Consider the following 27,417-nt stretch of genomic DNA (forward strand, 5'->3'; position numbering starts at 1 on the left):
TTTCGCACCCCTGGTATAGGTAGGTAAGCATGTAGTCCATATGGTCCAAATACTTTTGGCCTGGGGTTTAGTAACTTAAATACTTAGTAATAGTAACGTAGTATTAGTAAACTCTTTATTGTACACAAAGACATATTTTAAATAACATACAACCCCCTAAAAGGGTTTAAATACCAACTTTACATCTAAAACAAAGGCCAAGTGCGAGGCGAGGACTTGCCCAGCGAGGATTCCGTACTTTTCAGTATTTGTTGTTATAACGACAACAACAGACATGCATCATCTGTGAAATTTTCAACTGCCTAGATATCACGGTTCATGAGATACAGCCTGCGGGCGCAGCACGGTTCCATTTTTATCGACTATCACTATGCGCGTCCCTTTCGCACTAACATACTTGTTAGAACGTGACAGGCATGGTGACAAGCGATAAAAACGCGACCGTGCTACGCCGCCTGGTGACAGACGGACGGACGGACAGTGCAATGGAATCTTACGCAGCGTACTACGTAGGCGAACAACACGCGAACGCGAAGCGAAGCGATGCGGCGCGGGGTGAATCAATCCTTTGATACCTATAGAAGTGTCCTCTGTGGGCGATCTCGTTGCGAACGCGAACGCCATGGGCCCGCCGCGCCGCGCCGCGTTCGCGAGTTGTTCGCTTACGTAAGACGCAGCAGCGAAAGAGGTATGTCAGGATCGTAGCAAGTGAAAATCCGTGGTCAGTACCTACCCCTCCGGGAAATAGGCGTTATTACATGTATGTATGTAAGACGCAGCGTCAGTAATAGGGTCCCTTGTTACCCTTTGGGCAGGGGTGCGAAACTCCTGACTTCGGTCAAACTCGGCTCAGCATTGCTCCGAGCAATTATTAGGGTTGGAACCACTTGACTTTTTGCATGCACGACCACAGATAAGATAATCACTTGATTTTTGACAACCCTAAATAGCCGCATGGGATAGTGCCATATATTAGACAGGGACAGCATGATTCGACCCTGAACCGCTGCCAAACTTCGGTCTTGTAGGAAGTTTCCTTTCTGTACGGTAGTACCTACGGTACGGTACGCTAGTGTACGGTAGTAGCGCTGGAAGCCACCAGCAACATGCTGAGATGGGGCCATTTCGTGGCACTTTAATCTTATTTTGTGTTTTCTTTTATACTATGTTCCGATTGTTCCGATTGTTTGTGCTTACGAATTAATCTATTCTATTCTATTCTATTCTATACTATTAATTATTCTGTGCTTTGGGTCCGGAACCGGGAACTAACCTGCGATGATCGTCGTGCCATAATTCTGTGAGTATGGCGTCCAGAATCCTCTTCATATTCACGGTGTTCTTCGTAAAGGGCGGGTCCTCTGGCAAATACCAAGTTCAAATTTAAATTCAAAGTAGGAGAGATAAGATAAAGATAAAGATAAGATAGAAATAGTTTATTTACCAGAAAGAATACATATGGTTTACTTAACCTATGACCGCCACACTAGGCTAGGCCTGTCTCGTGGAGCCAGTTTAAACAATTCCAATTTTCAATAGCTTAAATATCTTCCTACGCTGAAGTTTTGGATTTGTACTAAGTAATACATATAGCTTAAAGTATTAAATAAAAATAAAAAGGCTTAATCTATACAAGAGAAAAAAGAAACATAGTTTAGGTCTAGTAAAAATTGACACCTATGCTTATTATTACCATATTACTAATTGTAGACGGCAGGTGTGCATAAAAAACGAATTAGGCAGCATTTCATTTGTCTTATAAAATTTTCGAACAAATGAAATTCAACCCAATTGAATATACAATAAGATTCTAATTTCCTTGGCAATAATTTTGTATGGTGGGCGACACGAGGTTAAATTTTGCATGTAGTTTATTAATTATGTTATGTTTACTTGTGGTCTAGTAAAGGATAATTTTATACCTAAGTATTTATGGATAAAACGATCCCTAGGGTAGGGTTAAAATAATCACAGATGATTCCTTTGTAATATCAAGATTTCTTCGTCTTAATCATTTAAGTCAGTCGATTCCAGCGTTTCTTTATTTTCAGAAGATGGATGCTATTTTTTTTCTATTTTGGCCTTATTTTTAACGCCGTAAGGGGCACAGATATTGATTTGTGTGCGGGGGCGGGGAAGGTGCGGGCGGGAGGCGTACGGCGCCCGCACCTTCCCCGCCCCCCTTAGTCGTCCTACCCCGTCCCCCCGTACCGCGCAGGCGAGGACTCATTTAAGCAGTCGGTCTATACCTACAATGGAGACAATCGACCTGTAATAATACAGACCTCCCGTGAAATGTTGGTGGAAGTTGTAGCTATGTCCCAGCTCGCTGTGTGTTTGAGGCACGATATGCACGTTCAGCCAGCCTGGCTTGATTGGGAGGCAGCTCTGGACAAATAAACAAAATTATAACAATTTTTTTTTAAGATTACAATAAGTGTCATTCTATAGGAACTTGCTAACTGTGTAAACAAACCGCCATATTGAAACTGTCCAAAATATTGATGCATCAAGGCGGTTTGTTAACAAGCTAACCGGGAAACCCGAAAATCTAAATTTAGTTATCTGCCTCTTTATCGCTCGAATATACAAGAGTGATAGAGAGGCAGAAACCGAACTTTCGATTGTCGTGTTTCACGATAGGCCATGTGATTGACGTAGTGACGCATGATGTGTCATTGATGTTTGTTTAGGGCCCCCCCACATCTGGCGTCTTTCGAGCGTCGGCGTCTACAATTCTATGGCCGACGTCGACGCAACGTCGACGCAACTGCGCAGCGACGTCATTTTCCATAGCGCTGGACCGACGCCGACAGACGCCGACGCTCGAAAGACGCCAGATGTGGGGGGGGGCCTTACTGTATGTGCTAGTTGTGCCACCTACACAGAGCTTTGCCTAATATTCCCTATTGGAGATTGACGCCAATTTCATTTTTAGACTAAAGTGGAGTCCACTTTAGCCATGCCATAATAATATACTCCGCCTGGTACTCTCTTCCCGTCTTTTCTAGGTCACCTGACAAAAGCCTACGTCATCATGCGACAACGCTATAGATAATATGTGATAGCGCTATATATAGCGGCCATGTTATTGTGACGTAGGCTTGGGTCACTCTGGGAAGAGAAGACCATGTTTTATTAGACTATGACTTTAGCTTAACGCTATCGGCCAATGAAGTAAATGCTCACCGATCCCGTCTTCCTTCCTCGCCTCGTACTGCGCGTGCGCCGTGCGCACCAGCACCAGCACCAACAGCCACATGCTGCCAGAGACACATTAATATATAGACTGGTTATATCCATGAAGTAAGGTGTGCTCACCGCGTATCCACAAGCCTCGCCGCGCATGGGCGTGGTCAGCACGTCGATCCCGTCTTCCTTCTTCAACTCGTACTGCGCGTGCGCCGAGTGCACCACCAACAGCACCAGCAGCCACATGCTGAGAGACACATTAATATATAGACTGGTTATTTCTATCAAGGATATGATGGAGGATATTCGCTGTCAACGGGTAAGTCGCGGTAGCTTACTTGGTAGAGCGGCGCCCTGGTTAGGGTACCAGATCCAAATTTGGGATTTCCTGACATAATTCCTGATTAGCGAATAGTTTTCCGCCGACCGACCCGGCCGCATTCAGCCACAATTGAATATTGTGCTATTAAATTAATAAAATTAAATATTTTTAAACATAAACCAAACTCATTTTATAACCTTGACTTTTAACAAGTTTTATTACTTAGAACCTTCTTGGCTCGTAGGTAGGGTTACCAAATGACAGGAATTTTCGTGACAAGTTAGGAATTTTGGCTTTTTGTCAGGAATGGGGACGGGACACGAAAATGTCAGGAATTTTTTAATGGATAAACTTTTTTATAAAGTACCTTTTTATTTATAATCCAAAAACATTGTAAAAAAAATTATAAATGAGATCCACTCAACTTATCAATAACTTCGTAATTATTAATTAACAAATCTTTACTCAACCAAATATACATAGATGTTCTGGAAATCGATATCATGTCTAATATTCGCCTTTGCAAAGATAACAAACTCGAAAATCAGGAATTTAATCAGGAAATTTTAAATTTGTATCTGGTAACCCTACTCGTAGGTATGAGTTAGTGACATAATTTAAAAAAAACTGGAGCTACAGTTTTTTCAATTAAGTAAAATGGAGTTTACCTCCCTCTGCACGGCGCCGCTCTGCTGTGCAAGTGCGAAGAAAACATTTACAACTCACTTTTGACGTTACCACTTGACCACCAAACGTGAAATAACTGCTGTTAACAAATCACCAACTTTAAATACATACGCAAACAAAAGTAAACAACCAACATTCCGTGGTAACAAGGTGTAAACAAGTTATCACATTATAATCAACATGATTTAAACATAACATCCCTTGAATCGATTCTACTTCCCGTCACAGAATAAATAAGGCACGTATTTATAACCGGTCAACTAATTAATCGGATTTGGGTAGTTTAAAATAATAGAAGTGGGTACTAAAATTAACAGTTTGGCAACTAAAACGGAGTCTTAAAATATATCAATATGAGTTGTATTTTAATGCCGTTAGCTTTTGTTTATTTTTAGGCAGGTACCAAATATTTATTTGGCAACTGAATTATTATATTGGAGACTATTTATGAAGCACCTTTTAAAACTAAAACGGCTATCTATTAATTTAAAAACCAGGCAAGTGCGAGTCGGACTCGCGCACGAAGGGTTCCATACCCTAATGCAAAAAAAAAACAAAAAAAAGCAAAAAAAAACGGTCACCCATCCAAGTACTGACCACTCCCGACGGTGCTTAACTTTGGTCAAAAATCACGTTTGTTGTATGGGAGCCCCATTTAAATCTTTATTTTGTTTTTAGTATTTGTTGTTATAGTTAGCGGCAGCAGAAATACATCATCTGTGAAAATTTCAACTGTGCTACCACGGTTCGTGAGATACAGCCTGGTGACAGACGGACGGACGGACGGACAGCGAAGTCTTAGTAATAGGGTCCCGTTTTACCCTTTGGGTACGGAACCCTAAAAATGATATTCTTTTATAAAATATTTTGTTTGGTCACTACACGGTAAACCTAACACGCTCCTCCTCGCTTCGCTCGTCGTCGCACCTATCTTTTGAATCTAGCCGAACACAGTGGTAACTTTTGAAATTAGTAATTAAAAATGTTAAGATCTATAGGTATAATGGCCATTACGTGTTTCATGATTACGAATTTCGACTGTAAGTATAGTACCTAAGTATACGTAGGGGGTCATCCATTAATTACGTCACACGAATTTCTAGGTTTTTTTACCCTCTCCCCCCCTCCTTGTCACACTTGGTCACATTTGGCAAACCCACACACCCTGGTGTGACGTCACATGTCTTCAACGAAATTGGCAAATATTTATTTAATATTTTATCAAAATATTTTTGACAAAAGAAATATTAGTAATTTTATAACCCAAAACTGATTCAGGAATAAAATTAAACGAATAAAAACGATAATTAGTTTCAAAAACTTGATGTATATTAGCGTACAAAATAATTTAAATAAATTTTCGGTTACTGATGAAGTTAAAGTGACGTCACAAAGTTTGTGACTCCTCCTCCCCCTTGTCACAACATGTCACATTTTCTTGACCCCCTCCCTCCCCCTAAACGTGTGATGTAATTAATGGATGACCCCTATAGTTCGTTTTTTTTAGCATTAGAAAGAACTTGCAAGAAGGTAAGCGATCTTGACATGTCTTTTAATTGAAAAACGCTTTTTTAAAATCAAAAACTATTACTTATGAAAGCAGAAGAATATAAATGATCGTATTAGATTCTTAATTGTTACATATTTGCTGTAACTTATTTTTAAAATGTGTTTTTCAATTAAAAGACACATCAAGATTGTTTACCTTTTTTCTAATGCTAAAAAAAACGAACTATAGTAGGTATACGTAAATAAATTTGGGGTGTTTTGTGGATTAGGAAATTTGTCAATTTAAAGTATAGGTATGCATATGTTCAAATTTTAATTATTTAAAAATGGAGTATTTATAGCTTATGTATTATGTATATAGGTGTCTTAGGTATTCTGTTTACGTACAAAATATATAAACAACCAAATTTTATGATCGCTTTACAATATTAGTTGCCAACTTATTATTTTAGACGCCAACCTATCAATTCAAGTTCCCTATTATTTTTTAATAATATGATGCTTAAATTTGAGGCTAATATAAATTTATTGGTGCTAAAATATTAATGCACAGCCAAATTATACTATTAATATACGCCCAGTGAAAGTTCCTGTTTAATATTTTAGCTGCCCGGTTAATAATAAGCCAATAAATAATAGTAAGTATCAAGTGTAGAAAGTTAAAAACACAGAATAAGTAATAGTACTACCGTACAGAAAGGACACTTCCTGCAAAACCGAAGTTTGACAGCGAAGTCAGGGTCGAATCATGATATCCCTTTCTATTTTATGGCATTATCCCTTTCGGCTATTTAGGGTTGTCAAGATTCAAATAATTATCTGTAGTCGTGCACGCAAAGGGACCTCAAGTTGTGTCAACCCTAATAATTGCTCGGAGCAATGCTGAGCCGAGTTTGCCCGAAGTCAAAAGTGTCTCGCCACTGGTAAAAATATGAATGCTTAGTCAAAAATAGGTCCAGTACCTAGTCCTTGATTCGCTAGAGCTAATATGGGACATATTTTGGAGTATTATTGTGTAACCACAGAATAAATAATAGTACTAGGTACAGAAGACTCACTCTCTAACAAAACGCGTCTGTTACGATCAGGACCAGTGGCGTAGCTAGAGTATATGGCGCCCGGGGCAGGCACCAAATTTGCGCCCCCCCCCCCCCAAGCTAAATTTGGAGGGAACTTATTCAACTTATTGTGGAATGACCTCCCTTTTCCAGGCGTGTCTCACTCCGCGATTTCGTCGCTTTGCTACAGGTAGCTAAAAGTACATCCGTTCGACCCCAATTTTGGGGTTTGCCATAAGCCGCACGTGGCGCTGTCGCCACCTAGCGGCCATATCTGTGCTGATCGTAACAGACGCGTTTTGTTAGAGAGTGAGTCTTCTGTACCTAGTACTATTATTTATTCTGTGCCTTTTCTCGACGAATTTCCTTCCGAATTTTTTCTTTTTTTCCTGCCCGCTGTGAAAGGAAGTCCTCTTAAACCGCACAGAGCGCGACCATTTAGATTCTAGGGTGTGAGAATAAACACTCTGCCTACGGCGAGCGGTGCAGTGACGGCAAGCTGTAACCATTGGCAGTTGCCTAGTTAGGCAGCATCTCAAACAATTTTTCAGACAACAGCTCATTCCCAAGTAGCATGGAAGTGTCGGCAACATCAATATACCAGCCAATTTAGAACTTAGAGTGATTTAAGAGACTTATAAGAGTGTCAGAAAAGATTTAAGCTGTATAAAAGGTATTTTACAGACATTATACAGCTCAAGCTGTATAAAATCATTATAAAGGATTCTGCGGAATCATAGGGTGCTTTATCAGAATATAGAAAATCTACTATAAAACTAAAAGTGTTGTGAAACACTACAAGCTAATTCTATCATAAAAGCTGTATACAGGCTGTATTGTAGTAACACTTGGCACTTTTAGCTGTATAAAAGTATCTGTCAACTCCGTTTTAAAACTTTAAGTGTTGTGAAACACTACAAGCTAATTTTATCGTAAGAGCTGTATACAGGCTGTATTGTAGTATCACTTGGCACTTGTAGCTGTACAAATGTATCTGTCAACCCCGTTTTAAAGCTATTTCTTATGGCGTAATTTTACTCTCCTATAAGAATAGTAGTTGTATAACTTCTGTCTGTAAGGGTATTATAAAACTAAACGAATAAATGGCAGCTATAGTACAGCTTTTTTCTGTATTACTGACAGAGTCGCTTATTTCGGCGTAATTTTACACTCGTATAAGTATATATGTCGACCACGAAAATAAAAAATTGTAATGAACAAAATTAATAATTTAGAAAATTATGAAATGGAACGAAGAATAGACCAAATACATTTGGACCTAAGGGTTTTTTTATTTGTTATACGGATCTCTAAAGAGACTTATAACTTATGTACGGAGAACCGAAATACAGCCAAACGAATACAAATCTTCTATTCTAAAGCTGTTTTAATTACAAAAGCTGTAAATGACACTCCATTTATTACACAGCACAGCTACTAAGATTATAATGCTCTCCAACTATCCTGTAAGCTGTTTAAAAATTGTCGCCATTTTCCAATGAAAAAAAAAAGTATTTGTAAATATAATTAAGGAAATACTTGCAAATATTAAGCAGACTAACATCGTGTTATGATTACCAGCTAAAATAAATTAACTTTAGCCTTAGAATTAATATTGATAAAACTTTTTGTTAAAAACAAACACTAACTTTACCGATTTTTGATATTTTCCTTATGGTTTATCTTTGTTATTTTGCAGGCGCGTGAATATTTTGCCAGAAAAGATACATAGGTTCACAATAAATAATAATCGGCACTTACAAATAGTATAATATTCCACTTAAGTCCTCTATAATATTTACTTTTACCATCCACTATAACACTTTATTGTCGCCGTTACTATATTACGAATTACGAATGAACAAGATTAAGACATTTTAGTTTCCTAAATGATTATTATTCTCTTGTAATCATTTTTAAAAACTCATATTCTTATATCGTACTTATAAGAGATTATCTGTAGGTTTCCTGTTACACCGAAATATAGCTGAAATGCAGCTATTATGCAGCTTATGTATTGCTTATACAGCTACTCTACAGCTCTAATAACGCGAAAGGCTGTATAATTTGGGCCCTTTTTTAACTTATAAGGGCTGTATAAGCGCTTATACAGCCTTTGTACAGCCTAACTGTACAGCTTATAGTATACAAATAAACTTCAATACAGCTTATATACAGCTTGCAATGCTACTTGGGTTGTACTTTACCTACGAGCGGTAGAGAACACCCTGTATACAGGGTAGGTAAAAAATAACTGCATTCCCGTTGCCCAGGGAGGGTTTGGGATTATAATGAGCAACTTTTACTGTGGGACCAACCCAGCGCAAACTGGCGCAGCAGCGCAGCGCAGATCACCGAGGAGGATTTACGCCGCGCAGCGCACACCGGCGAGGTAAAATCCCCCGCGATGCCGCGAGCGCCCGCCAGCCCGAGCGCTGGCGGCCGGCGCACCAGGACCAGGGAGCACTTCGGCGCAGGCCGGGGGATGCCGCCGCGTGTACTCTATCACAAGGGATCATAATTAGTGACTAGTCACTAATTAGTGACTAGTGTGCAAGAGTTCTCCCCCGTCGTCCCGGCGCTACTCCGGCGCACTCGGAAGGCCTCCGCGCATGCCGGGGGATGCCGCGGCATGCCGGCGCCTACCGCCGCGGTATCCTATAACGTGCTCCTCGATGCCGCGGAGTAACAATCCTCCGTGATGCTCCGAGGTCGCTCTCAAAGCATTTAAATTTATACCTGAAGCTAAATGAAATAGGGAAGAAAATACATTGATAATTTTAAAGTGGTATGCGCTGCGCTCCGCCGCTTTGCGCAGACCTTAGGTCGCGAAAAAAAAATTTGGCTGTTTGATACATTTTGGCTGGTCCATTTTCTTTATAAGGTAAACTTTTTTCGCGATTTCGGGGTTGGTCCCGTAGTAAAAGTTGCTCAGTATATTCCCAAAACCTCCCTAGCAACGGGAATGTAGTTACTTTTAGCCATCCTGTATAGGAATCCCCAGTACCTACCGTCGTCCGACAGATATGCAGCAGCAGCTATTGGCGCAGGTTCCGTCTACTACGGCTCATATGTGCCTGCCGGACAAAGGGCTAGCGATCCATTTGCATAGGTAGTCTCTTGGACAGTCCATAAGATGGTAACTTCCCGACAGGAGACCCCTGACGGAAAAGACGCGCTAACAAGGGACGCAACTCTGAAGCACTCGGCCCGCTCGCCTATAAGGGTTCTTTTTATTCCTTTTGAGGTACACAGAACCATACTAAAACAAATAAAATATTGATAGGTATTTTTTAATTATTAGCTTTAGTTTTTAGTTGTAGGTAATTTTAGTTTTGTATTCATTTTATAACACTTATTTTACAATAAATGAGTTTTCTCTTTAAAAACAAATGAGAGTTCTTAAAAAAACGAATTTTAAGGGAAAATAGCTTTTAATTTACTTATAATAATTAATGCTCCTCTGAGGATGCCATTAGCAGTTCTTTTATTTTGCCACCTTTTAATGCTGACAAGGGGCTGTCCATAAATTACGTCTTCGATTTTTCTCGATTTTTGACCCCCCCCCCCCCCCTAAAATCATCCAATAATCATGCTTTTAATGACCCCGTTTCCTCCTACGTCATGCTACCATCATCCGATGTCCAGACCCCCCGTCCCCTAATTTGAAATGGCGTAATTTATGAATAGCCCCCAAGCTGCGTGTGTTAGTCAGTGGCGTAGCTAGCATGGGTGGCACCCGGTGCGGAAATTTTGGGTGTCACCCCAAAATTCAATCAAAATTGTAAAATAAATTTAAAAAGGGTAATTGTACTTTTTTTTTTTTTTGATGAAAAATGAAGAGGAAATATCAAAATACAAGGAAAACCTAGAAAAGTATGTATATAATTTGGAAAAATACAACATAAATGACACAGTACAAAAATTCCACGACAAACTAACAATTGCAATCCAAAAGAGTCTACAGAACGCATGTAGTACAACTCAAGTGACTCCGGGACGCAACATCCTGTCAGACCGCACAAGGAACTTGATGAAACGGAAACAAGAACTACAAAAAACTGCAAACAAAACCAGAGCAATGAAAAACGAACTTAAAGCTTTGTACAAACTAACAAGCAAATATATTAAATTGGATTACCAGAATCATAGATCTACAACACTTGAGCAACACTTAAAACAAAGAGGCAGCCTAAAAAAAGGATACAAAGAACTGCAAACAAAAAGAACTTGGATCGACGGATTAAAGGCATCAAATGGAACCAAACATGGTCGCGGGGAAATATTAAACATCGCAACAGATTTCTACCGGACTTTATATGCAAATTGCGATACAAAAAAACAAGAAGAGTTTCACAATCAAGAAATAATTATCCAAGAAAACAAAACACCTATAACACCAATAGACTGTAAGGAAATTATAGAAACTACCTGTAAGCTAAAGTCGGACAAAAGCCCAGGAGCGGACTGTATCACAAATGAAGCCATAAAGGTCGCCCAGGAAATTTTAGCGGCACCGCTAGCAGTCCTATGCAATAAAATATTGGAAACACAGGAGACGCCCATCCAATGGTCAGAATCAAGCATTATTTTATTATATAAAAAGGGAGATCCTAAAGACATAGGCAATTACAGACCCATTAGCTTGTTACCAGCAACATACAAACTTTTCTCTACAATTGTTAACAATAGAATACGTGCAACACTAGATAAGAAACAACCTGTGGAACAGGCTGGCTTCAGGAAGGGATTCTCGACCATGGACCACATTCACACTTTAGAGCTTGTAATCGAGAAGTATCAAGAATTCCGACGCCCATTATACATTGCATTCATCGACTACCAAAAGGCGTTTGACACAGTTTCCCACGAGAGCATATGGACGACTCTAAAAACTCAAGGCATAGAAAGTGGATACATAAATATATTTAAAAACATCTACAAAAAAGGCAGCAGCAGAGTGAAGCTGGAAACCATGGGTCCGGCCTTTCCAGTGGAAAGAGGAGTCCGTCAAGGTGACCCCTTATCACCAACTATTTTCATTGCCGTACTAGAGAACGTCATATGCAGCTTAAAATGGAAAAACCAAGGCCTATTTATCAAAGGGAAATATCTCAGCCACCTCAGATTCGCAGACGACCTGGTGCTGCTCGCGGAATCGTCCCGAAACCTGCAATCCATGATAGATGGTCTCCAAAATGCAAGCAAACAAGTAGGACTGGAGATGAATATAAATAAAACAAAAACCATGACCAACTCAAAACAAATAGATATCATTGTAGACAACAAACCATTAGACTATGTTGAAAGCTATATATACTTAGGAAAGCAGATTGGTTTCAACAACAAGAACAATGAACTAGAAGTTGACAGAAGAATCAAAAATACATGGAACAAATATTGGTCTTATAAAGAAATATTTAAAAGTAGCATGCCAATAACTCTTAAAAAGAAGGCTATGGACACCTGCCTCATCCCCAGCTTAACATATGCTTGCCAGACATGGAAGTTCACAGAAAAAATAAAAAATAAAATTATTACTTGCCAGAGGGGAATGGAACGAAGCATGTTGAACATAAAAAAGATACAAAAGATAAGACATAGTAAAATAAAAGCAATAGATGCTCTAGAACACGCTAGAAAGCTAAAATGGAGATGGGCTGGACATGTGGCTCGCCTTAAAGACCACAGATGGACAGCCATAGTCACGAACTGGAAAGGCCCAGACGGTAAGCGCCGAAAAGGCAAACCAAACATGCGCTGGGAGGAAGACATGAAAAGAATTGCTGGTCCAAATTGGAAAAAAATAGCACAAGACCGTGAAAAATGGATATCTTTGGAAGAGGCCTTCACCTAACGGGTTCCTACAAATTAAATCAACTTAAATATATTAACAAACTTATGTATAACAAAAGGAAATAAAAGGCTTTTTATTTTATTTATTTATTTATTAATTGTACTTTATGTTAAATAGCTCAGGATTTACTCCATCGCTTTCATTTTACATGATTTTACGAATTTTTATGGGCACTACTGATGTTCACGGTCCCCCCCTAGCTACGCCACTGGTTAGAGTATATGTCACATTTATTTGAAGGTCCTCTTAGCCTTCTGCTCGGCAGCGCTGCTGGCTTGCACAAACGTCCGCTTCAGCTTGTTCTTACGGCTATCCCGGTAGTTGGAAGCCACCTTCTCCGAAAGCATGGCTATCCTCTTCATCGTCTCCGGTGGGTATCTGGTGAAAATAAATTGTCTATTTAAGTCAATGGTTACGTCAACTTTAACCTAATTTATAACATTTATAAAGGCCTCCTCCATGGCATGGAGGACTTTGTGTCAAAAGGACACGTCGAGCCGACGGTTGTTGCAAACACATGAACAAATAACTAAAACTGTACTAAATATTATTATTAACTGTATGCTCGAAATTAAAGGCTTTGAAATTGAAATTGAATAACATTTATAACTACATTATAAACATGGATTTTAATAAAAAAATATTCACTAACTTTTTAATAACCTGTTTTTGACAACAGTTGCAATAGATAGGGTATCGATATTTTTAGTCAGTTCCACATTAACAAATTTCTTTTTTGGTACAAGCTTTTATCGCTATGTACTGACTGACTGTACTTTTCTTACGACAGACAACTAATACTCATCGAGACAATTCTAAAAACCCCTAACACAATTAGGTTGCGTTGTTTCATCACAGAGTTCCTATGGCCACCTCCTGTCTCCATCATCAGATCAGCTCTATGTCATAATAATATTGCATTGTCATCCGATTTATACACGCATGCAAAATTTCAGCTCAATTGGAAACCGGGAAGTGGATCAAATTTAACTTGCAAGATTTGATTACAGACCGACAGACAGACAGACAACGGGACAGGTGAAACTAAGAGGCTTGCTACACGGTCGCCGACAAGCCTTCTAACCGTCTGACCTTGGTCTGTCCTTGGTCAGTTTTGGTCAAATTTTGTTGGTAACAACTGTCTACACGGTCCGGGACCGGCCAAGGCCACGCGGTCTGGGGGCTTGTCGGCGACCGTGTAGCAAGCCTATAAGAGGCTTGCTACACGGTCGCCGACAAGCCTTCTAACCGTCTGACCTTGGTCTGTCCTTGGTCAGTTTTGGTCAAATTTTGTTGGTAACAACTGTCTACACGGTCCGGGACCGGCCAAGGCCACACGGTCTGGGGGCTTGTCGGCGACCGTGTAGCAAGCCTTTAAATAAAAGCTTGTAAAAATACCTGCATCCCAGGAACTCGATATTGGTAAAGAGTTGCGCCAACGTGATCAGCTCGTCCTCTCCAAAATCGTCTTTATGTTCCAGCATGAAGTTCCGCCGAACCGTCCATTGCTCATCCGACTCGTGCTCGGTGCGGAGCGAGTCTATGTCGCCTGTAGGCTTCATGCTGTTTGGATTTTATGCTAAATTATGAGTAAAATACGGATTTTGTTTTGTTTGGTTCAGCCCAAAGAGTAAAGTAAGTATTGTTCAGCACTAATAAACGTCATAAATGGGCTCATTTTGACACTTGACAGCAGTGAATGTTTAAGTAGACCAAAATATTTGTAGTGATATCTATTATTTATTCTGTGGTGCTATGGAAGATTTATTAAATAAAATTAATTAAAAAAATATATTTTATATTAAGATTACAGTAAGTAATAAAATTAGCTATATATATATATAGCTGCTGTTCAAACCTGCGTCAAATATTGATGTACCATGTACTTTACTACCCGTAAAAATTAAGAAGTCACTTAGTTGATGACCTATTTGCATTTATAGTTCTTAATACAATGACTACTAGCGCTATGAGGGATGACGTAGTGATTTTCAATTTGGTCGTGCAGTATACCATTTGTTGTCAATCTAGAATCTTTGTCGCAATTTTATATTTTACATTTCGCAGGTATTCTGAAATAAAACATTGCATTTTCTTTGTTATAATGACGTGATACATTTAATTACTCTTTGTTACTCGCTGGAGGATTGATAAAAGGTAACGATCGTTCAATAATTATCAACGACACTTCTCTTTGTTCGTGTAGCTAACTAAATGAAAATATTTTTGTCACCAGCTGATTGATACGAGGGGAAAATTTTGCTGCGATAGAAGCCTTAGATGGACAAAAATGGCGTTTTCTCTCAGGAAGATGCTTTCTAACATCAATTATTTCGGCAAACCAGGGGATACTGGGTACGAAGAGGCCAAACGGGCGCAAAAACATTTTGGAGAAACATCAGAAAGCATAGATTTCGAGAGAACGGAGCCCGACTCTACATCCAGGTATGCAACAAGCCTTAAATTACCCGAATCAGTCAAAAATTTTGCTGCTAAGAAGTCCTCTCTCTCAGATACTGACATCTTAAACGTCCCTGAGACGCCAGTTTCAAAGAAAGCTAAAAGAAAATGCAAGAAACTGAAGGTTGATGTAGACGCAAGAATTAGCGATAGCCAGGAAAATTCAGATGACACCCCTAGCGAGAACACACCTAAACATGTGCATTTGGAAATCCAGAGTGCTGATATATTCAAAGACTTTGATTTTAACAAGTCATTTGATTTTGGTTTGTCTGATGATGATTCTGATAATGGTGATATCCAGTCTCTCTCAGATCATTCGGACTCCGATGGTTCTAAAACATCACGAGAGAAAGTTAAAATGTGTCGCAAAGTACAACCAATTCACGAAGAACAGTTGATACGGTCCACCAGCCTTGAGTCTTTTGGAGATGTGGAGTTGGATAAGAATGAAGAAGAAAGGATCTCACTCCTCCTCAATTATCAAAACAAATTAGAGAAAATTGATTGTTTCATGAAAAAACTTCTGTCTGATTTCCAGTTTAATATAGAAGTCTCTAAAATATTTCATTGCCGATCTCTTGTGCCAACCGTACCGGGGGGCGAAGTTAAACAGCCGAAGATGCTAGATGCAGCATTTGTTGACAGCCGCGCTCCAAGCCCTTCAGGTCCATGGAATGTCATTGTTGAAAAAGAAGACGTTATCACCAAGCAAAAATTTAAAAAGCAGCTCATGTCCGTGAAACATACTATAGATGAATTTGTCAATTGTTATTTAAATGAAAAAGAAAGAAAACCTTTTACAACTAAACTGAGGAGTAAGAAGAAAATGCGACATTTTGATTTTCCAGATCTCCGCGAAGCCATGGTTAATCTATTTGGCACAGAAGACCAGGACACAGATCTGTGCGACTCCAAATGTGTCTGCAACTGTCACTCTCAGTCTGAAACCGACTCGGGCTTAACCTCCAAATCGGATGAAAGATCTCTATCAAATCAGTCTATAACATCATCAATTGGTAACTTCAGCTTGGATTCATCCACCTTAACAGCTTATTCCGAATCTCTCGATCAAATTGTCAGCTACTGCAGCTTCCAAGACACAAGCCTGTATTGTGACTTGCTGCAAACACCAGCCATTGAACGTATCACATTCTACGTACAAGTCCACAGCGTTCAACTCAAGAGTGAAGCGAGCAATCAAGACTTTGAATGCAAGAACGTTATAAAATTCTACTGCCCAACTTGTAAAGTCACCGAAACTGACGAGAACAGTCTGCTACGTCACATTTTGAGCCAAACACATTGTGAGAAGATACATTTCCAATACAAGACAGCGTATATAAAGAAGTGTGTTGCTGCCGGAAAAGAAATACAGCCAAGTACAGTGCTGAATCCGATGACAATGTACCGGGATGTTAACAAGATTGTCTGCTTTGGAGAAGCTGTGTACGCCTGCTCTCTGTGCTTCGAGAATCCTATCGCTGGCGAATCCATCCTGATGGCACACATTTCAGAGCCTGAACATATTGAGAGACGAGAAAAGTTAGATGAAATCATAGAGTAAGTGCATGATTTTTTTTTATTATCTTAAAGAGCATGTGTGAATATTCTACTCAATACTTGTGCAATCAAATAATAGCTTATGAAGTAACCCGATTTGCTCACATTTGATTATTTCAAGCTTAATACACACAGTTGACTCAAATACACACATACTCTTTAAATTTGCATTGTAATTTATATGATTTAAATCTGTTAAGAAAATTATAGCTATTTAAATTCTAAATTCATTACAAATTTAGAATTGCATAGATTTTTTTTGACAGAATTGTTCGCTTTGCAATAACTGTCGAAATATTATTTGACAGTACATTGTAATGCCGTTTATTATGTTATGTAGTTTCTGTCCTTTTATTTAAAATAAAACACAAACATGATAAATGAAATAATATATTGGTCTTCCCTTTAATCAAAATACATTTTTAAACTAAATCAAAGGACAGAAATATAATTTATTTATGTTTTTATTATTTACTCTGAACTCTAAAATCAATTCTAGTTTCTTTTCTAGACTTATTGGTTACCATATTTACATTTTTACACAAAAATAATAGTAACTTTAAGTAGTATCCTAAATCTAGCTCAAATATTTACTTTTCTTCAATTCGAGTTATCTTTTATACTATACTTTCTTATTTATCGTCTTTTTTACGAAAAAAAAGCGGTTAATGCCATATTGTTGTTGATATAAGGTTAACGTTGTTTTTGTTTGAGTTTGCTGACCAAATCCGCTAGATGCCGCTACTGCCTATGCCTACCAAGCTTACTTTTCTTACTATTTATTATTATTTCTAATATGCCTCGAATATTACACAGTTAAGCGTTTATTTTCAATATAAAATTAATTATATTTGATTTAAATTCACCTATTTAAACATATCCTTCGTATAACATCTAAGCAATGAATTAACGTCTATATTAATAATAAAGTTATTTTTGCTATTTTCTGACAACTACTTACTAATCTTTCGACTTAAACTATCATTGATTATTATGTAAAAATCAATTAATTTTTTCTTTATTTTCTCTTAAATATCTTCTATACTAAAAATCTTGGTTCGGCACTAGCGGCATCTACCGGACGGCGCAAACATCTAGGTGCTCACTGCCGAAACTCAAGTTTGATGTGTTCATGATATTTCCCGCCCATTTTACTGAGATTTAGAGAAATTAAGGCCAATCGATAAATTAGTACCGAAGCATTCGTTTTCTTATGAGTCTTGTAGACATGTGGCTATTCTGAAGTTGTTTATGTCCATGGGCGACGATGACCGCTCTCCATCAGATCCGCCGCCATACAATCGAAGTTATGCTATCATTTTAGAACGTTCTGACACACACATTCTGAAATAACATCAACTTTGACATGAACGGACAACAATTTGGCAGGGATTTTGATATCCTAGACTGGCAAGTGTTATTTTAAATGTCAAACATCTATGAAATTGCACAGTCTGATGGGATATCAAAATCGCTGCCAACTTAAATTGGTCTAATTCTATGTCACGTATGTAAAGAAATTAGAATGAGCAGAAGTTTTACATATTTATAAAACATTTACTTACTATTTTTTTAAGCATAAACCTCTGATACATCTAAGCTACATTGTCTACTACGGCGGTAGCATGGTAGGATTTTTATCGCCTGTCACTTTCGCAATTACATACTTGTTAGAACGTTACAGATAAAAATGCGTCCATGCTACAACCACTGAAGTCTATAAGAAAACGAATCTGCCCTAATTTATTTTCAAAACAGGGTTGACTAAAGACTTACCACATTTTGAAGTTTTTTGTTCGTAATCTAAGCTTTTAGCACTATTGTGTTAGTTAGAGTAAGCACTAGTAGCGTAGCATAAGTAGCCTATAGGTGAAAAAGCATAATTCAAAATTCGAAAAAAAAAGTTTTTTTTTAAGTATTTTGTAGTATGTGATTCTCAAATAGGCGAGATACTGGCTTAATTCATGTACCAACGTGTTCATATTGACATTTTTTACTTAAAAAAACAGCTATATTACTACTTTTTTTAAACAGATATATTTTTAATAGAGACCAATTTTTGAAAATAATTTTAATTTCTCTTTTGTCGCTGGATATGGTTTATTTTTTAAATTTTATTTTGTATTCTGTAGTAGCATAAATTACACAATAGAGTACATTTTAACATCTAATTATATTTGTCTTAATTTAAATATTAAAAAAATCGAGAAATTTTTTCACTGAACTGTAATAGTTTTATCGAAATAATGAATTAAGCCACCAACTAAAAATGTCAAAACTGTTAATAAATATGATCTCAATCCTGTAGATAATCCACCCAACCCAAAAGACTGATTATTTTGATGCCACTGTTGAAAATTTGAGGTTATAAGTCAAAAATTTAGTAAAAAGTTACAAATTAACGTTTTAACAAAAATACTGTTGTCATATGAAAAAAAAATAGAGAATTTATACATGGTTGTGCATTTAAAAGTAGATTGTCCGTTGTTTTACGAAATTTTTGACTTATTTCATTATACTGTCTCGCCGCCTGTTCGTACTCTAAGATAATATACAATGTGTATGGTAGAATTAGATATGGTTATTGTAATTTTTAAGATATACTAACGCTATCTATATAAAAAGTTAATCTAATTAAATAGGGACAGTAGTTATAAATTGGATCCACTTCTATTTATATAAACAAATTATGTAGCTCAATTTCTGTTGTTATATTTCAAAAATACCATTGATATTTTGTTTTCTGACGACTTGAAAGTTCCATATTTATAAACTCGTAAGAAACAAATAGGCACGCAAGATTTTATTCGTATTATACAATTCTGCAAGAATTACCTAAGTATTTTAATAATTAGTAATCAGTTTTATTTACTATATCTAATATATCCTTCACTTAAGTCTGAAAAATGTAGTACATACACGGCAGTAGGTTAAATGTTCGCGACCAAGTCTTATAATTCAAAACAATAATCAAATAATCTCGAATACGATGTCACTTTAGAATAATTATCTATTTATTAAGATATGCCATATTCTCAAACTCTGCTTTAAAGTCAAAAGTCAATTTACACATAAAATAGAAACGAAATTTATTAAAACGATGCACAAAACATTCCAAGAATATGTATTTAATGTAATCGTTTAAATTAAAAAAAGTAAAAAAAAATATAATAAACACTACGCTTATGTATGCATGTCTGCTAACTTTATTTAAGAGGGCATTTAAAACATAAATGGTTCCAATACTGGGGTCGTCTGTATTGTAGGAGTAACATTTAAATAATAGTCAAATTTAAAATAATAGCTGCCCCCAATTTTGGAGTTATATGCGTATATTAAATAAAATTTCATAATTATTGCTCTTTTTTAAAGTCTTGGCGTGATACCTTGTTTTATTTAAATCTAGTTTTGAAAGTGTTAAAAACATTATCTTTTTTTATTACTCTAATTTAAAAAATATGGTACATATGTTTTAGACAATAGATTTCGACATAATGTAAAATATCTGTTTTTTTTTTCTTTTTACTTATTACTTAATTATCTTTCTACAAAAAAGAGGATAATATGATATTTATTTAATACGCAGTTAGCTCTAAGCTTTTTTCACATTGATCCAAACGGCCATAAGTGAATATTGATGCAGTTTTGACGTAACAAATGAAACCAAATGATTTTAAATTGTTTAATATAATATTTACAATCATTTACGTCACATCCCACTATTCGCAGTAACAATAGAACCTCAAGTCACAAGTAAATATAATTTTACTGTATTCGTTCGTATAGTATTTAAATACGATAAGGGATTATTTTCTGTAAATAATCACGGAATAAAAATCAGGTTTCAATTCACATCTACAGAAGAATATTTTGCCTTCTCGTAGAATTTCGGCACTAGTTGTTTATTCTTATTTCGTAATTAATTACAAAATAATGTAAAATCCTATATGCAACCTCAAATTTAATTACGAATATAACATGACAATATTCAGCGTGGCCTTTATGGATCTATGAAAAGGGACCTTATTGTCGATGGCGCTTACACCGCACAGCGTCGCGCGGCATTGTATTTATAACGGTAACGGTAACAATAAGGTCCCTTTTCATAGATAACGTCACATATGTATTTTAGTTGAATTGTACAACTACATATCGGATCAATGTGGGTCAAGCTAAATTATAGATACCACTTTATGTGCTCCAATCGTTCACACGGTGTTCAAAATTCCAATAGTTATTTGGTGCCTTTCAGCCATGCCCTGTCGATTAATTGCCTTATTATTGATTGTAATAAATTTCGGACCACACGGAGCCTCTGAAAGTCTCACAACTTTTTGTATCAAAAGTGACCGTCACATTTGACACTGACATATCTAATCCATATCGTTTCTACATCTATTACAATTAATAGATCTAGAAACGATATGGATTAGATACGTTAACCTCTAGCCGCCCAGAGACCTATAAAAAGGTCTCTTGTTCCATTTTAATTTAAACTTTGTGTTGACAAAATAAAGTTTCATTTTGCTTGGCAAGGTTTGACGTATGGGCGGCTAGAGGTTAAAGTTCGAATCGGGCCGGTACGCGTTTGCGTTAAGTGTCATTTTGTATTGGATTTTGACCAAAACGTCCCGCTTGGCGTACACTAGGGATTCTGGACTATCAAGGTGTTTTATCGACACGTATTCTTCTCTCTTTATCAGCTTTGTGAGAGAGACGACGGCTTACCGCGATAAAATAATATGCTAATAAATGACAAGTTCAAGTAATCCGATTAGTAGCAGCGACTTAATCGCGGTTTAGAAATTCAGATGATAACCTACATACTAAACGGCTAATAATAAAAAAATATTTTAATTTTTTTTTTCTTTTTTTTAAACGTAATATAAAATATTGACCTGAGGTACCTAACTTTCCATAATCTTATAAATTTAAAACTTACATGGATTGTTTTTTTAACGTTTATTATGATTATGTATGGTAACATTTCACATACACAGTATTATACAAAAATGGTCTATTATTTATTTGTAAAGAAAAAAAACTTAACAAAAACAACGCATTTGGTGATTTAAAAAAAGGTAGGATTTGGGCATAGCTTCTTAGTACCTATTATTAAATTAACATAAAAATTAATCACTAATATAAGTTTTGGTATTATACCTTATCTTATAATAAGTAATTAACTTTGGCATAATTATAGTTATTCGTATTATATATAAGAGCATTAACGGGCAATTTTTAATTAGTCAGAATATATGTAAGATTCTCAAAATTGTTCACATGGTCACATACTGAGAATAAAATAAAATAAACCAACTACTTCTAAGGATGCTAAAAAACTCTGTGATTTTTAATGTTGATATCCAAATTGTTGTTATAATAGTTTTTAAAAATACTAAAAGAAATGGTCGTATAGTATTGGAGATATCTATTCCACATTCATCACATTTTTTTTATTTTTAAGAATTTAAACAGAATTTTGCACTACGAAATTCATACGTAAATTTTCTTAAAATTGGTAAAAGATTAAATCTTGACAAGTAACAAAACTTCCCTATATCTTTTACTGATTCTAGTAGCAGCATTATAAAGATTATATGTAGGTAATACTGCTATTTAAAACAAACTATATAAAAATATATATACAGGAAGCTCATTTTTGGACCGTTAGCCATATTGTGCGAGGTGATTAGGCAGGCCACACTGAACAACTTTTTCTACGGGACCAACTCCGAAATCACAAAAATTTTTTTGGCCGGTTCATAGATTTTGGTTGTGGACGTTTTCTATGGAAAGGCCAATTTTTTTTTCGGATGTCAGGGTTGGTCCCATAGATAATTGTTCAGTATGACCTACCTAATCACCTCGCACAATATGGTCGAAAACCCTGTATAATGGCTTATATATCTCCGATATTATGCGACCTATAGCGGCACCGTAGAAAGATCCAACCGAACTTTGACTACGCTAATTTCCATTTTGACTTTACTATACTTTTTTCATAAAGGTTGGCTTTTTCAACGGCGTCGTCTGGCCGATTCGGTACCGTATCTGTGATCTCCAAAGTCGTGTTCATATCATGTAACGGTCGTTTCAAGCATTGTCATAATCTTACGATTTGTATGGACGTTCTCTTGTATTCTTATTTTAATATTTAAGTGTAACTTATACAAACTAATTCAAAGTTTGGAGTTTTTCATACTTTCCTTGATTATAAACTTATTTCGTTGTTAACATGTAATGTAGTAAAAGGAATTTCGTAGTCCGTACCTATACAGTCTGTGCCTTTAGGTATTTAAATAAAATTAAACAAACAATTTGTAAATTTTCGGGTAGTTATAACATTTATTGGTTAACCAACCAAATACAAAACCGCCTGGATCTGTATTTGAACCACCTGACATTACGACCTACATTATTTGATCATGTAATGTTTTCATCTACACTCAACTGGCATATGGAGCCATTTGATGGTAGATTTTGTTTGCTTTTATTTAAATACCTAAAGATACAGACTATAATAATGGTAGCATTGACATAGATATCTAGGGACTGGCTTTACGGGCAATAATAATGAGGCATGACAGGGGTAAGTACAGCGGTGTGACACCGCTACAACGCGATTGGTTGATGAGTTCGCATCACGCAAGCGATTGGTTATTGAGTTCGTATTACGCGCGCTATTGGTCGCAACTAATTGCAATAGACTGCACGATTGGCTGGAATTCGTGAGTAACACCGCTGAACTAGTACCATTTTTAATGCCCGTAACGCTCGTCCTTAGATATTATACGTCAATGCATGGTAGTTTAAGAGTAGGTAATAAAATTGAGCCCCTAATATATTCTATGAGAAAATAACGATATGTGTTATACTTGCCGTGATGCTGTACAGGGCAACATATAGGTCTTAGTAAAATTAGAGCACTCCTTGGACTGCTAATATTGAGTTATCTACTCACTACATTAGGATCAGCTTGTAAGAAGTTACAAAATTACGAAACTAAGCCTTTATATAAAAGAGTAAAGGATGAAAAATATTTGTTGGTTTAATACAAAACCTTGATCAGAGTTAGTCCAAGAAAAGTCTGCAGCGATATTGATAGCCAACACAGTGCAACTGTTATTTATACGTCATATTTTCATAGAAGTTTGATGATTAAAATAACACTTGCACTGCGTGGGCTATCAAAATCGCTGCAGACTATTCTTGGTCTAACTGTAGATATGCATGTTTTTTCAAGTTTCTGCTTTTCAGTATTTTCTGTTCACACTTTTCGAATATCTTTCTAAGTTTCTACACATAGTTCTGTGTCAATGCTTGCAACGTCCGACTGTTGGTTATTTTTTGACTGTTATCATTTTCGTGGGACACCGGTTTTCGACTGATTAAACGTGTGAGGTTTGGAATTTGGCGTTTTATTGCACCCTTCTCTTACTCAAGACACACATAAATAATAGTATAGTATGAATTATCTCAGGTGATTTTTTCGTGCTCGTACCCTAATCTGTTAAACAAAAACCGGGCAAGTGCGAGTCGGACTCGCGCACGAAGGGTTCCGTACCATAAAGCAAAAAAAAACTGAAAAAAATCCAAAAAGAAAACGGTCACCCATCCAAATACTGACCACGCCCGACGTTGCTTAACTTTGGTCAAAAATCACGTTTGCTGTATGGGAGCCCCACTTAAATCTTTATTTTATTCTGTTTTTAGTATTTGTTGTTATAGCGGCAACAGAAATACATCATCTGTGAAAATTTCAACTGTCTATCTGTCACGGTTCGTGAGATACAGCCTTGTGACAGACAGACGGACGGACGGACAGCGAAGTCTTAGTAATAGGGTCCCGTTTTACCCTTTGGGTACGGAACCCTAAAAAAGGTATTGTTTCCTTTATGCAGTGGTTACAATGCTTGCTGCTAATAGCCCCGACGTAAGTAGCCCGTTTAAAAAGCAAATTTACAGTTCTAGTTATATGGTTCAGATTCATGAAACAGCCCATTCGGAGATAACACGTTTTTGTTATCTCCAAAAACAAGACCACGCTGATTGTTCTCTGAACAAGCTATCATATGAATTTGAACCTTTTATACTAGGCACAGAAGACTCCACGGAAGAATGAATGAGCGCGCCGTACTTTGAAGACTCACTCTCTAACAAAACGCGACAGGTAAATAATATAGACAATTGTTCATAGACATTTATTTGCCAACATTCAACAATTCAAAAATACAACAAGTACAATTTTGACACTTTAAGATTAACATATATAAGACATTTTCTACACAGTTAAAAATTGTAGTTATTCTGAAATTCTACAGAGTAAATGGACAACAATACGAGTATAGTGTGATATTTTAAATACTACGGACATTAAACATGTATATAGATTAATGTAAAGGGGGGTACATACAGTATAATATACTGTATATGTATACTGAGTATAATATACTGTATATGTATACTGAGTATACATATACGCTCAACACAGCCAAACTTAATACCCTTCTTTCTTATAACCCTGACAGTCAAATTACTCGATTTAATATCACATTCATTAATTTTTAATTATGCACACAATGATAATACAGCACATACAGGGTGTTTGGTACATCGTTTGCCAAATTAAAACGGCAGATAGCTTGAGTCATTTGCTATCTTCTCATGCCTAGAAAAACAAAATTGGCCATGGTTCTTTTTACTACTACGCAAGTAAAAATTTGAAATTTACGAAAAACTGTCATAGAAGTGATTTTTTTTTTGCACCAAATTAAAAATTTCTAGGCCTGAGAAGATAGCAAATGACTCAACCTATCTGCCGTTTTAATTTGGCAAACGATGTACCAAACACCCTGTATATCTGCGTCATTATACAAACAACCGATTGTGTGCCTCGTCAAATATAATACAATACTGTTTAATGTTTCGACATTAAACAATATTTATTTTATTCACAATATCCACATTTAGTGTCTCAATAAATTACATAAGTATTACAACACAACCTAACAACAATTATTAATAAGTTAAGGGGTCATCCATTAATTACGTCACACGTTTAGGGGGCGAGAGGGGGTCAAGAAAATGTGACATGGGGAAGGGGGGAGTCGGAAGGGGGGAGTCACAAACATTATGACGTCATTTTAACTTCATCAGTAACCGAAAATTAATTTATATTTTTTTATTCGCTGTAGGTACATTTAAATAATGAGGTTTTGGATGTAGGTAATTTTCGTTCCTAATTGGTTTTGTGTTATAAAACTACTAATATTTCTTTTACCAAAAATATTTTTTTATTTAAAAAAAATAATGCCGAGTTAGTATTGCCGATTTCGTTGAAAACAAAATTGCCTAAAATGCGACGTCACCCCAGGTGGGGAGGGATTTGCAAAATGTGACCAAGAGTGACAAGGAGGGGGGGAGGGGTCAAAAAACCTAGAAATTCGTGTGACGTAATTAATGGATGATCCCTAAGTTATGTATTTTAATTTTGGTTACGCACGTGTTTTATAGTATTTACGCCGCTATATAATATTTGTGGGACATATGTGTCTGTCTAATATTACCCCATACATAGCGATACATAAAATGAGCACATTACTACTAGTTACTGACCAAAATTTTCACAATAAAAGTCAAGTAAATAAGGGTTTGTGCACAAATCACGCGAGGTGTTTTCGGCTACTTTTGGACCCCCGTTCCCCCTTGGTGATATTTGGTGAGGTTTTTGGTTACCCCCGCCCACACAACCTCACGTGTATTTTTTGAAATTTTTTTATTTGATCTAATTTTAAGATAAATAGTGTTGTATAATATAGAAAATCTTGTTTATTTTTCTATTTTCGTTAAATAGACTCGCTATTTTGAAGTGCAGAGTAAAGATTTATGTTTATTGTTTAACGTAACCGAGAAAAAGTATCTACGCATGTGGTAGGTTTTTTTCTTAGTTTAGTTCACTGTAGAAAAATACACGTGATGTTTCCTTATACCCCCCTCCCCCAACGTGATCTATCGTGATTTTTTCGTGACCCTCCCCCCCCCCTAAGTATATAAGACTGGCCAGTCTTTACACAATATTGCAAGTATTATTTATACTTACATAACGCCTTAGCATATTGATCTCTGTTCCGTAACGCCATAAACTCGACTTTGTATCGAGATTGACAGTTTTTATTATTCACTTGTGTAGGTATGTATAGGTATAAGTATAAGTACAGTTAGGTACATGTTTATATTCAATACGTGTACCTAATAGAGCCAAAAATTGTATTGTTTACCTATATGTTATATGTAAGTACAGTATAGAATCCGTTTATTATGACTCCGCTTATACTGACCAACCGCTTACTATGACGTAATTACTGTGCGACGTTTGGTTTTCATATAAAATTTTTGTGACAAATTCGGATAAGATGACTTCGCTTATAGTGACAATCCTATTTCCATGAAATTATGTCCGGTTATACTGACACCTTCGCTGGTTTTCGTGGCCGTCACCACGTCTTTCCCTGCGAGGACGTTTAGTGCGTTCGTGGCGTGTAAGGTATTTTAGTTTTGATTCTCAGTGACAGTTGATATTTGTTACAAATTAAATAAAGCTCATCTCTCACAAAGGAATTTGAGATTCATTTGGAAAACATAACAAAAATAAGAAGTTGTACAAGTATGCTTTATATGACATCCGCTTAGTATGACGTATTTGTCAGTTCCCTTCGATGTCATTATAAGCGGATTCCACTGTAACTATTTTAATAGGTAAATGATTA

The 27,417-nt window shown here is 36.6% G+C and overlaps 2 protein-coding genes across 2 annotated transcripts; one reads left to right on the plus strand and one right to left on the minus strand.

Annotated features, from left to right (window-relative positions):
• Positions 1-12,705: 12,705 nt before the first annotated feature.
• On the minus strand, positions 12,706-14,278 carry LOC134677609 (partner of xrn-2 protein 1-like). Its single transcript, XM_063536077.1, has 2 exons — positions 14,024-14,278; positions 12,706-13,003 (listed from the first exon to the last, which is right to left on the minus strand). Exons 1-2 carry the CDS (start codon positions 14,185-14,187, stop codon positions 12,856-12,858), a joined length of 312 nt encoding a protein of 103 aa, XP_063392147.1. The 5' UTR covers positions 14,188-14,278; the 3' UTR covers positions 12,706-12,855.
• A 538-nt stretch (positions 14,279-14,816) lies between these two features.
• LOC134677545 (uncharacterized) lies at positions 14,817-24,060 on the plus strand. Its single transcript, XM_063536013.1, has one exon. It carries the CDS (start codon positions 14,916-14,918, stop codon positions 16,650-16,652), a length of 1,737 nt encoding a protein of 578 aa, XP_063392083.1. The 5' UTR covers positions 14,817-14,915; the 3' UTR covers positions 16,653-24,060.
• The last annotated feature ends 3,357 nt before the right edge of the window (positions 24,061-27,417 follow it).

The sequence above is a fragment of the Cydia fagiglandana genome, chromosome 26 (assembly GCF_963556715.1).
Source record: "Cydia fagiglandana chromosome 26, ilCydFagi1.1, whole genome shotgun sequence".
Taxonomy (NCBI): Eukaryota; Metazoa; Arthropoda; class Insecta; order Lepidoptera; family Tortricidae; genus Cydia; species Cydia fagiglandana.